General features: G+C 42.1%; 1 protein-coding gene across 1 annotated transcript; it reads right to left on the bottom strand.

The window, feature by feature from the left end:
• Positions 1-9997: 9997 nt before the first annotated feature.
• On the bottom strand, positions 9998-12468 carry LOC149974638 (caspase recruitment domain-containing protein 18-like). Its single transcript, XM_090209848.1, has 4 exons — positions 12338-12468; positions 11157-11283; positions 11050-11079; positions 9998-10463 (listed from the first exon to the last, which is right to left on the bottom strand). Exons 2-4 carry the CDS (start codon positions 11230-11232, stop codon positions 10129-10131), a joined length of 441 nt encoding a protein of 146 aa, XP_090065974.1. The 5' UTR covers positions 11233-11283; positions 12338-12468; the 3' UTR covers positions 9998-10128.
• Positions 12469-14905: the final 2437 nt, after the last annotated feature.

The following is a 14905-nucleotide window of genomic DNA, read 5'->3' as shown; positions in this document are numbered from 1 at the left end:
AGTCAGGGACAGACTGATATTCTGCAACAGGTACAGGGATTGGACTGCTGAGGGCTGGGGTAAAGTCATTTTCTCTGATGAATCCCCTTTCCGATTGTTTGGGGCATCCAGAAAAAAGCTTGTCCGGAGAAGACAAGGTGAGCGCTACCATCAGTTCTGTGTCATGCCAACAGTAAAGCATCCTGAGACCATTCATGTGTGGGGTTGCTTCTCAGCCAAGGGAATGGGCTCATTCACAATTTTGCCTAAGAACACAGCCATGAATAAAGAATGGTACCAACACATTCTCTGAGAGCAACTTCTCCCAACCATCCAGAAACGGGGGGTACTAGATGACCTAATAAACTGTCCACTTCAATGATTTTTAAACAAAACAATAAAAACAACAACAGAGACAATCCCAATCGTTCTGACGAACCATGCCTTTTCCAGCATGATGGAGCACCTTACCATAAGGCAAAAGTGATAACGAAGTGGCTCGGGGAAGAAAAAACAGATCAATATTTTGGGTCCATGGCCAGGAAACTCCCCAGACCTTAATCCCATTGAGAACTTCTGGTCAATCCTCAACAGGTGGGTGGACAAACAAAACCCCACAAATTCTGACAAACTCCAAGCATTGATTATGCAAGAATGGGCTGCCATCAGTCAGGATGTGGCCCAGAAGTTAATTGACAGCATGCCAGGGTGGAATGCAGAGGTCTTGAAAAAGAAGGGTCAACACTGCAAATATTGACTCTTTGCATCAACTTCATGTAATTGTCAATAAAAGCCTTTGACACTTATGAAATGCTTGTAATTATACTTCAGTATTCCATAGTAACATCTGACAAAAATATCTAAAGACACTGAGGCAGCAGACTTTGTGAAAACTAATATTTGTGTCATTCTCAAAACTTTTGGCCACGACTGTAGACCTACATTTGATATAATTTGGGAACACTTTTCCCTTTAGTTTTATATCTTTAAGAGAAATGTGTATTTTACATTTAATCTCTTACCACTTAGAACTGGTGTCTTGAGTCATTTTAGAGTCAGTGGTCCCCTCCTCTCTCTCCCCAGAGAGACTCATTTTAGAGGCCGTGGTCTCCTCCTCTCTCTCCCCAGAGAGACTCATATTACTCACAGTCCACTATGTTATTAAAGATACACAGTTCACTATGTTATTAAAGATACACAGTCCACTATGTTATTAAAGATACACAGTCCAATATGTTATTAAAGATACACAGTCCAATATGTTATTAAAGATACACAGTCCAATATTCATTTGATTTGACTTGGATCCCCATTTGCTGATTCCACAACAACAGCTAGTCTACCTGATTGGATCCCCTGACTCCATAACAACAGCTAGTCTACCTGGTTGGATCCCCTGACTCCATAATAACAGCTAGTCTACCTGGTTGGATCCCCATTAGCTGACTCCATAACAACAGTTAGTCGACCTGGTTGGATTCCCTGACTTCATAGCAACAGCTAGTCTACCTGGTTGGATCCCCTGACTCCATAACAACAGCTAGTCTACCTGGTTGGATCCCCTGACTCCATAACAACAGCTAGTCTACCTGGTTGGATCCCCATTTGCTGATTCCACAACAACAGCTAGTCTACCTGGTTGGATCCCATGACTCCATAACAACAGCTAGTCTACCTGGTTGGATCCCCTGACTCCATAACAACAGCTAGTCTACCTGGTTGGATCCCCTGACTCCATAACAACAGCTAGTCTACCTGGTTGGATCCCCTGACTACATAACAACAGCTAGTCTACCTGGTTGGATCCCCTGATTCCATAACAGACCATTTTTGGGGGGAAATCCATTACAGCAAAGTACTTCATTAATTGTTAACCAGAAATGATTTGATATTGATATAAACATGCCTGCTTTGGGTCTTTAAAGCTAGAATCCTTAGTTGCTACATCCATTTTTGGACTTATGAATTAATGATATACTGTATACTGTGACGACCCTCCCACTCTGTCTGCCGTATTCTCTCTTTGTTCTCGTTTCCTTATTAGGATGCCGGTGGGCGGAGTTTGGAGGGTCATCAGCTACATGGGAAACACCTGGGTCCAGTGTGTCCAAGGACAAATACACCACTTCCCCATTCTTGGAGGACACTCCATGCAGACACCTTTTGGATTTTGTTGTGTATCTTGGTGGTTTTTTGGTTGTTTGCTTTGGCACCTTTCAACACCCTGCATTATCACATTCATGCAAAACACTGACTTACATGACTGATTACACCATTACCATTGTATCTTGAACTTCGTTTACTTTATTTAATAAATATATGTTTTGTTACTCCTTATCTCCACGTTGTCTCCCTTTTGTTACGGGCTTTGAGCCGGTTCGTGACAATACTGATCCATTCTTGAAGAATAGAACTTATGAGTTCAGTTCAACTGTCGTACTGCATCAGAACCCAAAATATAAGCTTGTTTTACCCCAATGTTTGTAAAAAATCACCGTAGCCTTAAAACATGGTTAAAACTGTAATTTAATGTTGATATAATGTCTGGTCAGTCCTTGCATCCATAGCTTCGTCTATGAATCCGTCGATATCGCCCTTCCGCATCTGCGGTTGAAGATGGCAGAGCTTCAACGGTGTTTGTCAGACCACGAGACATCCCGAAAATCGTTTTTCTCACAAAATCTTATGTAGCGTCTGAACGGTTTGTCCTAAAAACTATTATGGCCTACAAACTATTATGACCATATTGTATTGTATTTATACTAACAATAACATATAACATGTATTTTCGATAGGCAATGAGTTGAAAAACTACCAACCTCAGATTTCCAACTTCCTGGTTGGATTTTTCTCAGGTTTTCGCCTGCCATATGAGTTCTGTTATACTCACAGACATCATTCAAACAGTTTTAGAAACTTCAGAGTGTTTTCTATCCAATACAACTAATAATATGCATATATTAGCTTCTGGGCCTGAGTAGCAGGATGTTTACTCTGTGCACGCTTTTCATCCAAACATGAAAATGCTGCCCCCTATCCCAAACAGGTTTTAAACCTAACCTTAACCACACTGCTAACCTTGTGCCTAACCATTACCTCAGATTAAGGATAATTAACGTGGCAGGTTAGGATGACTAATGTGGCAGGTTAGGATTATTAACGTGGTAGGTTAGGATAATTAACGTGGCAGGTTAGGATAATTAACGTGGTAGGAGAAAATGCAAAATGTTTCAACAACGAGAGTTTCTATTAGACAAATTCAGGTAGTTCCCTCTCCTTATCATTTAGTGCAGGGATGGAGAACATTGATAAGGTGGGGGCCACAAAAAAATGTCAGTCATCATGAGGGGCATCAGTGTCTCGTGGGTCTGCATACCCACATCCATACACCCCCATGGGGCAGGAGAAAACATTTTCAGTTTTACAGATAATTCTACTCATGTTGCCATGGGGACATGTTGCCATGAGGTGGAGGCAAATGTTAACAGTTTTTAATATGATAACTGATGATCAATGGGACCCACCGCGGTTGGTAATTCAACCATGCTTACCACAAGTTTAGCCGCTAGACTAATTTACCAATCTAAAAACATGTAGCTAACATGGGCTAATAGACTGACTGCTGATGCTCAACCACATTTACTAACTGCACTGTGTTTTCTATTATTCTAACGGTCAACAGGATGTTGAGATCCAGACTGAGTTCCAAAACAATGTTTTTATTATTATTGGTTGCGGGCCGCCAGTTGCACATCCCTGGTTTAGTGAAGAGACTCATGTTCTGCTTGAGTTCACTTGAGGTGCGATCAGTTTATCTCGCCCGGCGCACCGGGAATTTCATTCTGAGAAAAGGCGTGCTGACGATTCAGCCCGTGGATCAAAACGCGCATAGATGAGCCGGTGACGTTATATCGAGCGCATCTGCAGTTCGTCAAACAGACCACTGCCTTCCTCATCTGTCACCAGAAAGCTTTAAAGTTGACATGTGATTTAGCCCTACATTTAAATAGTTCCTACGCACATTGTTGAACGTCACATTTACTTGACGAGACAGACTATTTTACTTATTGACAGCTATACATAATTCCGATGTCTTCTTTCGGGAAGTGAAAGTGAGCCAGTTTCCTCAGATAATAATCACCTTAATGTGCTGTCAATCACCGATAACAATAATACCATACCTCATAGCCCTGTAGCCTTTCTCACATCACATTGGATCTTATTGATTAGGCTAATCACTATGAATCAATACCAACGTAAATAAGCCTAAAATAATCATTCTTGAACGTTTAAATCAATATTGTATTAACTTGGCGGATGTCTTAAACCCTAAATCATCTCTCTCTTTATGATGAACTAACTTCTCAAAAATACTTTTCTACATTACATTGTAAAAGAAAGCTACAAACCTCTGAAACATTTTTCTTCGACGATAACGTCCGTTACTTCCTCTACTTCCTTATACAAATATTTCCCGTTTCAACTAGTGATGGGTCGTTCGATAACGACAGGTTGTTTTTGAACGGATCTTTTTGGTGAACGTCGGTAACCGAATTGCATCGGTGAAAGAGCCGTTCATTTCGCTCCCTGGTTTACATACAGCTACGAGGTGCTTTTTGAGCTCAAAACAACGATTACTTGCAGATAAGTTACACAATAATTCTCTGAAGAGGGTGAATCCTTACTGCAGAAACAATAAATAGTGGGCCGAGCGCGTCATTCTTGTCAAGGCTTTGTTGTGCGTAAAAAACAAACAGTTGATCTAATCATTTAAATACTAGTTATTGAAAAAAAGAAAAACGCCCACTTAATTTTTTGGCCAAAACGTTTGTATTTTCCAGATGTTATGAATTTTAGTGACGTTGCCAGTTCTTGTTCCTGAATGTATTTCGTTATTTGGTCCTCAAAACTTGAACTCGAGATTTACCATTTGGAGATTGCAGCGTTTCCCGCAACCATATGATTGGTCGGGTAAGCTATTGCGTCATCACACTCCCTCATCTGATTGGTCGGGTAGGCGGACCTGCTTACTTTGTGGATGTGGTAACTAGTGAGCAAAGCAGATCACCACCTTTCTGAGTTTATCAACTTAATGTCGCATTCAAAACCACAGGGATCTCGGTAAAAAACTAAATCTGACTGGGAAAAATCGATTTGAACCGTCCTCTTTCTCGAGAGCTGACATCGTATTTTTCAGAGCTCCCAGTTGTTCCCAGTTGTTGTGATGGCGGCAAAAACTTTTCACATGAGCCCTTCATTTAGTTTCAATACCCATTGCCGCACGTCACTTTTACTTGAATTGACGAGAATTACTTTTATTTTTCAAAGAAACTAGTTTACGTGAAGTGAAAGAGCGCAAAGACAATAATCACGGTCATGTGCAGTCAATCTCCCATACCCTACCTACCTCATAGCCCTGTAGACTATAATATAACATTGATTCATATTGACTAGGCTGATCAATATGAATCAGCATCAATGTAAGGAAGCCTAAAATAATCATTATTGAAAGTTGAAATCAGTATTGTAATAACTTAACAATTTTGTGGATGTCTTACCTGTGCGATGGCCTAACTTCTCCGAACCACTTTTCTCCATAAAATTGTAAAAGAACGGTACAGTACAAACCTTAGAAACATTTTTCTTCTACTGATATTGTCCATTTCTTCCTTCACTTCCTTATAAATGTACTTCCTATTTCAACACAGTGGGCTGGTTCAACATGTATCAGTTTATATTATATATTCACATTCATGTCATGTAACGTTTTCATACACTTAATGCCAGAATTCAGCCCATAAATTCATATTCTATCTGGTAAAAGTGCATTTTGTATTATTTTATATCAGGATTTGATTAAGTGATGTTTTGCAGTGCTACCAGCAGAGGGCAGTGTGACAACAACCAGGTTCGGTAGAAGGACGCAAGACGGTCATATCTGTGTTGTTATGGTAACATGATAGGATGGGTAACCAATGATAGACAATGATTCTGCAAACTCCCCCAAAATATTGATTATAATGTATAGCATATGAAGTTAAAATTATACTATTTATAATGTGAAGTTACATTGAACTAATCACACTAATCAAAGACACATTCACACACAGAGACCAACACACATTCAGAGATAGACATGCACAGACAAATACATTCCATTACTTTTCCTGTCATTTATTGAAAATGTATTTGACAGAGATACTTCACATCAATCATCATTTCTGTAAATGTGACAGATTTAGCCAGCTAGCTAGTTTAACTGTAGTCCCTGGGCAGGTAGATCAACGTAGGTTGAACAGCTCCTTATATGTCCTTCAACCACTCTCAAGTCATTGGTAAAGGGGTGACAGGTTACACAGCTCCTTATATGTCCTTCAACCACTCTCAAGTCATTGGTAAAGGAGTGACAGGTTACACAGCTCCTTATATGTCCTTCAACCACTCTCAAGTCATTGGTAAAGGAGTGACAGGTTACACAGCTCCTTATATGTCCTTCAACCACTCTCAAGTCATTGGTAAAGGAGTGACATGTTACACAGCTCCTTATATGTCCTTCAGACACTCTCAAGTCATTGGTAAAGGAGTGACAGGTCACACAGCTCCTTATATGTCCTTCAGACACTCTCAAGTCATTGGTAAAGGAGTGACAGGTTACACAGCTCCTTATATGTCCTTCAGACACTCTCAAGTCATTGGTAAAGGAGTGACAGGTCACACAGCTCCTTATATGTCCTTCAGACACTCTCAAGTCATTGGTAAAGGAGTGACAGGTCACACAGCTCCTTATGTCTGTCAATGGTCAATGTGTTCCAGACATGAGGCTCTCACTGAGAAAACTGCTGATAGACTGAGGTGGTTGTGTTGATATTCAGCCTCTCTCATGAACCTCTAACAGGCCAATACTGTATAGTATATTCATCAAATACATTTCTGTGGTTTTAAATTGAATGCCACATTCTCAGAGCCAGTTACCCAGACACATTCACAGTGAATATGCAAATACAGTAAGTACATTCCAATAACATCACAATACATGTTTACAATATATTTACAATACATGTTTACTATCTCCTCCAATAGGGTGTCATTTCAGATGGTAATCTTAGTCTCCCCTCATCTCCTCCAATAGGGTGTAATTTCAGATGGTAATCCTCCACTCCCCTCATCTCCTCCAATAGGGTGTCATTTCAGATGGTAATCCTAGACTCTCCTCATCTCCTCCAATAGGGTGTCATTTCAGATGGTAATCCTCCACTCCCCTCATCTCCTCCAATAGGGTGTCATTTCAGATGGAAGTCCGTTTTCTAATACTCATACTAACCACACTAACCGTACTATTTGTGACGAAACTTTAAGTATATAGTATGCTTATTGGTATATGTATGATATAGTTTAGTATGCCAAAAGTTCCCGGGTGTCGTACCTATTCGCCAAAATATGTTTACAAGCAGAGCACACTACTTCCGTACTTTGGGCCCATAATGCAATTCTTCATGAAATGGGCGGGGCTTCACATAGTTTTCAGATTTGAAGAAAATCGTGGAAAGTATGTTGCTGAGGTCCAACGAGAGCGGATATAAAGTCATTGCTTTAACAAATTTTGACAAATGTTCAGAAAATGTTGAGCAATGTAAGAAAGTAATTACTTTTCAAATAAGTTACCTTACACGTTATGTTGGTTGACAATTTGCTAGCTACGCTGTCCTTACGAACCACACATCATATCATTACAGCTGTATGTACCGGTATGTTAGCTACCTACCTAACGCTACAGTAGTTGGCTACTTATACATCAAACGTGTCAGTATATTAACTACAGGCCAACTAACTACTCAACGTTTATTGACTTGATTATTCCCGTTATTCTTAGCTTAGCTAAATGGTATAGTCGTTGTGTTTTCGTAAATTCTCTCTGTTTCTACTCCGATTTCAGAGCATCTCGCCTGAGAGACCAGAGCGCAGAATAGTGAATTTACGAGCCGCTCAACACCCGTTGAATATGACCAGTGTCAGTAAACATCGGGGGAAAAAAATATAATGAAATTGTTTCCAGCAGCACCAGAAAGCTCAAATCAACCCTACTCCTCTGTCTGAGCGTCCAGCACTCCAGATTTAATTTAATAACACACCCAAAGTCGAACAATGTCTAACTAGTAATTTGTTACGCTAACTAGCTAGCAAGAGGTTGCATAGCAACAGCATCAACTTCCGGTAGAGAAGGCAACGAGCTGGTCATTTACAGTATACTAAAATGAACTAATAGTATGTAGTATACAGTATACTAAAATTAACTAATAGTATGTAGTATATACTCATTAAGTATGTAGTATACAGTATACTAAAATTAACTAATAGTATGTAGTATATACTCATTAAGTATGTAATATACAGTATACTAAAATGAACTAATAGTATGTAGTATTTTCTCATTAAGTATGTAGTATACAGTATGTTAGTATGGGTATTCGAAAACAGCTCTAGACTCCCCTCTCCCACTCATCTCTGCACACTAGACTGTCACGTCTAAACCAGAGACAATCACACAAACTCTGTAGTCTATGATCACACCCTCAAATTGCACCCTCCTCCTTATATAATGTACTACTTCCCTCACAGCTCTGGTCTAAAGTAGTGCACTTCATAGGGAAGAGGGTGCCAGTTGAGATTAGAGCCTATTTGTATGGACCCGTATGCTACAGCTGGACATGGGCCAGTTTCCTGTATCCATGGCTCTGGGTTGTAGTGTCAGCCTAGTGACCGTTGCTTAGCGATAGACGGAGGACTGATCAGCGAAGCAGAACGAACGGAACGAAGCTGTTTGTTTTTCTTCACCTTGTTGTTTTGGTTACCTGTTCTGGTTTTTGTTTGGCACATTATTTACCTGTTCAGGGACACGGGGCAGTAGATGTTTTTGCGTTACTGTGTGTGTGTGTGTGTGTGTCTCATTCTTAATGTGTGTGTATTAGATGAATGTTTACAGGCTTCCCAGCCAACCAATGGTGAACAGACAGAAGTGTGGTGGAATACTCACCAAGTTAAATGATAGTCCTAAATGGGACCCTATTCCCTATGTAGTGGTACTACTTTAGACCAGAGCCCTATTCCCTATGTAGTGGTACTACTATAGACCAGGGCCCTATTCCCTATATAGTGCACTACTTTAGACCAGAGTCCTATTCCCTATATAGTGGTACTACTTTAGACCAGGGCCCTATTCCCTATGTAGTGCACTACTATAGACCAGAGTCCTATTCCCTATATAGTGCACTACTTTAGACCAGAGTACTATTCCCTATTAGGGTGTACTACTTTAGACCAGAGTCCTATTCCCTATATAGAGCCCTATGGGTCCTGGTCTAAAGTAGTGCACTACATAGGGAATAGGGCCCTGGTCGATACTAGTGCACTACATAGTGAATAGAGCACTATGGAACCATTTTAGGAACCAAAAACTATATTTAATTGGTCTAGGATCAGGATCAACACTGTTACTACAACACCTAACCCCAACACTGTTACTGTCCATTCTACCATTAGGTTGGTACCCCAACACTGTTACTGTCCATTAGGTTGGTACCCCAACACTGTTACTGTCCATTCTACCATTAGGATGGTACCCCAACACTGTTACTGTCCATTAGGTTGGTACCCCAACACTGTTACTACCCATTCTACCATTAGGTTGATACCCCAACACTGTTACTGTCCATTAGGTTGGTACCCCAACACTGTTACTACCCATTCTACCATTAGGTTGATACCCCAACACTGTTACTATCCATTCTACCATTAGGTTGATACCCCAACACTGTTACTATCCATTCTACCATTAGGTTGGTACCCCAACACTGTTACTATCCATTATACCATTAGGTTGGTACCCCAACACTGTTACTATCCATTCTACCATTAGGTTGGTACCCCAACACTGTTACTAACCATTCTACCATTAGGTTGGTACCCCAACACTGTTACTATCCATTCTACCATTAGGTTGGTACCCCAACACTGTTACTATCCATTCTACCATTAGGTTGGTACCCCAACACTGTTACTATCCATTCTACCATTAGGTTGGTACCCCAACACTGTTACTATCTATTCTACCATTAGGTTGGTACCCCAACACTGTTACTATCCATTGTACCATTAGGTTGGAACCCCAACACTGTTGATCTGAAGCTGTGAACAAAGACAAGGGTCCAGTTCCCCAAATAAGTTGATCATCCTGTAACTTGACTCAGTTCCTTTTCTCAACACCATGTCGATGATGTCACGTGCCTTCTCTGCCCTCTCAGCTATCACCTTCACTGACTCCATTTCCTCCTGGTTGATGACTGTGTGTTGCAGGAGTCTGTCCAGCAGACCATCCAGGACAGGTCCTGATACTCGTTTCACAAACTCTGTCCGTACAGAACGCAGCTGCTGCACTGCAGAAGCAGTCAGACTGCTCTCAGCCGGACCTCCTGCCCCCAACACAGCACCTGAGAGAGTCAGGTTACAAAATAATTACATTTGTACATTTACATTTCAGTCATTTAGAAGCAGACTCCTAAAATAAAAGTATTGAGAAAACATTCTGTTTTACAATAACGACCTGAACATATCACAAATTCACATTTAGGGGCGGTTTCACAGACATAGAAAAACAGACTGGGGCATTCAGAACCAGGCTAATCTACATCAAGTCCTGGAGGAGATGTCATTGGGGCATTTAGACCAGGCTAATCTACATCAAGTCCTGGAGGAGATGTCATTGGGGCATTCAGAACCAGGCTAATCTCCATCAAGTCCTGGAGGAGATGTCATTGGGGCATTCAGAACCAGGCTAATCTACATCACGTCCTGGAGGAGATGTCATTGGGACATTCAGAACCAGGCTAATCTACATCAAGTCCTGGAGGAGATGTAATTGGGGCATTCAGAAACAGGCTAATCTACATCAAGTCCTGGAAGAGATGTCATTGTTCTTGAAGACAGTCTTTTATAATCAGGACTAGTCCGGGTCCTACAGTAAACCATGTTGACTGACCCTCAAGTCATTGGTTTGTATCTCTCATGTTTACTTACTAGTTGAATGGGTTTCAGTGATGAATTCATCTGAAAGAAACATAAATTGGTTATATCACTCTACATAGCATCTGTCAGAAAAAGTTATGATTGACATATTCTCCTACATTTTTGTAGAGTTTCTTTCCATACTATCCTCTCATCATCACCGATTAACTCCATCTCAATCCCTGTAATTTCCATATCCACCTTGAAAAAGCTTGGTGTGGTGTCTCTATGTATGAGATGAATCCTCTGGGGGGAGGGAGGGGGAGAGAGAGCGAGGGAGGGGGAGAGAGAGCAAGAGAGAGAGAGAGAGAGGAGAGGTTAAACAAAAACATGGTTAAACATTAATTAAAAACACAACTCCAAATCTTCCGCCACAGTAACTAAATATAACAGCCTCTGAATAACCCACATACTCAAACAGATCAATGTTAACCATTTTGTAACAGGCAAACTCAACCCTCAATCTGGCTGCCAACATCCCCTCCAGCACGTCCACAGTCCCCTGTTCCCGAATACTGTTCTTTCATGTCTATCAAATTGATAATTTAGCTGCCCCTGACACAAAGTTAAGTAAGAGAACAACACCCCTTCTACTAAACCTGTACTTTGTCCCAAATATAAACATTTGGGAAGAGAAAACCTCTCCCAGAGCTGAGAACCAACCAGTGATCAGGTCAATCATCTCGACCAACCTGGGACACTGTAAGAACAGATGTGTCAGAGTTTCAGACTCAGCACAGAATGGACACCCATCCCCAACATGGTGAAAACTCTCCAAGCCTGTATAACAGACTTATAGAATGGAGTCAGACCAGACAAATCACCCCCCCTCCAGCTTTAAGAGGAAACTCTCCAAGCCTGCATAACAGACTCATAGAATGGAGTCAGGCCAGACAAATCACCCCCCTCCAGCTTTAAGAGGAAAAGTTGCTTGTCTAAGCCAAACAGCCTGCTCTCCTCATCAATGTGTCGGCTGTATCCACCCAGCTAGAACCGTCACAGTACAACAGTCTCTGGGCTGCATGAAGCCAGAAAGCCATGATCCAAGAAGAGATGTCCACCAGGCCTTGTGTAACAGTTTAGACTTTACACCCATCCCCTCGCCCCAACCTGGGCGCGAACCACACGTCAACAGTCACCCTCTTGGCATCGTTACCCATCGCCCCACAAAAGCCGTGGCCCTTGCAGAGCAAGGGGAACCACTACTTCAAGGTCTTAGAGCAAGTGACGTCACTGATTGAAATGCTATTAGCGCGCACCACCGCTAACTAGCTAGCCATTTCACACCAGTTACACTCACCTCCCTTTTGACCTCCTCCTTTTCCGCAGCAACCAGTGATCCGGGTCACGGCACCAATGTAACAGTTTAACTTTAGACAATATATCAGTCCTGAAATTGGGCATCCCTGCCTGATGCCCCTTTGGATGGGGATGGGGCAGCTCAACCCACCCTCCCCATACACGAGGCCCCAGCAGACAGTAAACTCATCCAAGACAAAAAAAACATCCCCAAACCCAAAGGCTTTCATTGTTTTAAACATGGTGGTCCACACGATCAAAAGCCTTCTTCATTCTATATACCTGTTTGAGAGACACGTAGATATCATTTAAAATTCTGCACACAGCAATGCAACAAGTTGGCAGTTTTTTTTAAAAGGGCCAAATCCCCCCCTTTTGCAACAATGAAAGCACAACACGTTGACAGGATACAGGAAGAGAATACTCATGACAAGATTCACACACCACTTCATAAAAATCCCCCCCAATAGACAGCTGGGGTAGCACCCCAGTGCTTATAGAACTCAGATTGTAAAACATTGATGCCAGGGGCTCCGGGGTCCATCTGAGTGAGCAACTTCAATTCAATAGATGTGATGTCCTGTTTAAGGGCCCTGATAGTCTCTTTAACTCAATACTAGACGGAGCAGTATACTGTTGACAAGACACACGTATTTGGGCCTTCCCAACCACCCACCATTGTCTCAAGGATTCAAAATTCAAATTAATAACCCTCAATTTTTCCCAAAACACCAAAAACCTTTCCCAAAACATTGCGTCATGTAATATCTTCATGTTGAAATACCAATAAGGTGAACCTTCATGGACATGACAAGTGAATATCAACAGTAACAATATGGTGATCAGAAAAACCCTCAGGAGTAATGTCACCTTACAACCCTACTGCAGTAGTGATCAGATACATACAACCTGTTTAACCTTGCTGCACCGACACCACCTTCATTAAATACTACAGTAGAGCTCAGATAATACAACCTGTCTAACCTTGCTGCACCGACACCACCTTCATTAAATACTACAGTAGAGCTCAGATAATACAACCTGTCTAACCTTGCTGCAGCGACACCACCTTCATTAAATACTATAGTAGAGCTCAGATACATACAACCTGTCTAACCTTGCTGCACCGACACCACCTTCATTAAATACTACAGTAGAGCTCAGATAATACAACCTGTCTAACCTTGCTGCACCAACACCACCTTCATTAAATACTACAGTAGAGCTCAGATACATACAACCTGTCTAACCTTGCTGCACCGACACCACCTTCATTAACTACTACAGTAGAGCTCAGATAATACAACCTGTCTAACCTTGCTGCACCGACACCACCTTCATTAAATACTACAGTAGAGCTCAGATAATACAACCTGTCTAACCTTGCTGCACCGACACCACCTTCATTAACTACTACAGTAGTTATCAGATACATACAACCTGTCTAACCTTGCTGCACCGACACCACCTTCATTAAATACTACAGTAGAGCTCAGATAATACAACCTGTCTAACCTTGCTGCACCAACACCACCTTCATTAAATACTATAGTAGAGCTCAGATACATACAACCTGTCTAACCTTGCTGCACCGACACCACCTTCATTAAATACTACAGTAGAGCTCAGATAATACAACCTGTCTAACCTTGCTGCACCAACACCACCTTCATTAAATACTATAGTAGAGCTCAGATACATACAACCTGTCTAACCTTGCTGCACCGACACCACCTTCATTAACTACTACAGTAGAGCTCAGATAATACAACCTGTCTAACCTTGCTGCACCGACACCACCTTCATTAAATACTACAGTAGAGCTCAGATAATACAACCTGTCTAACCTTGCTGCACCGACACCACCTTCATTAACTACTACAGTAGTTATCAGATACATACAACCTGTCTAACCTTGCTGCACCGACACCACCTTCATTAACTACTACAGTAGAGCTCAGATAATACAACCTGTCTAACCTTGCTGCACCGACACCACCTTCATTAACTACTACAGTAGAGCTCAGATACATACAACCTGTCTAACCTTGCTGCACCGACACCACCTTCATTAACTACTACAGTAGTGATCAAATACATACAACCTGTCTGACCTTCGGCTGACACTCCCACGGGAGTATGACGGAACGGCGGCTGGGTGCCAGGGTTTCCTCCTTCAACTGGAACTATACCTGGCTACCGTGCGTCCTGCTCCCTCCGGAGAGGAGAGCGTGAGCGCCCTCGTCTCCTGCTTGACTGGGCGAGCCCTCGAGTGGGCCAACGCAGTGTGGAATGGTCCGGACTCGGTGAGGGATAATTACCCAGAGTTCACCCGCCGATTCCGAGCTGTTTTTGACCATCCACCAGAGGGTCGGGCGGCGGGTGAACGGCTGTTCCACCTGCGTCAGGAGACGAGGAGCGTACAGGACTTTGCTCTGGAGTTCAGGACCTTGGCCGCAGGAGCAGGATGGAACGACAGGGCCTTGATCGATCATTTCAGATGCAGTCTCAGGGAGGACGGCCGCAGGGAGCTGGCATGTCGGGACACCACATTCACACTGGATGAACT

This window comes from Oncorhynchus mykiss, chromosome 19 (assembly GCF_057628025.1).
Source record: "Oncorhynchus mykiss isolate SJ-2025 chromosome 19, ASM5762802v1, whole genome shotgun sequence".
Lineage (NCBI taxonomy): Eukaryota > Metazoa > Chordata > Actinopteri > Salmoniformes > Salmonidae > Oncorhynchus > Oncorhynchus mykiss.
The sequence above is the reverse complement of the archived record's forward strand: the minus strand, read 5'-3'. Positions and strand labels throughout refer to the sequence as shown.

What these genes read in the sequence shown, in the direction of transcription:
- LOC149974638 (XM_090209848.1), bottom strand. Translation starts at nt 11,232, where the DNA reads ATGGAAATTACAGGGATTGAGATGGAGTTAATCGGTGATGATGAGAGG. An exon ending in GAAAGAAACTCTACAAAAAT is followed by an intron (nt 11,080 to 11,156) that starts GTAGGAGAATAT and finishes TGTTTCTTTCAG; the next exon opens with ATGAATTCATCACTGAAACC. An exon ending in CACTGAAACCCATTCAACTA is followed by an intron (nt 10,464 to 11,049) that starts GTAAGTAAACAT and finishes TGACTCTCTCAG; the next exon opens with GTGCTGTGTTGGGGGCAGGA.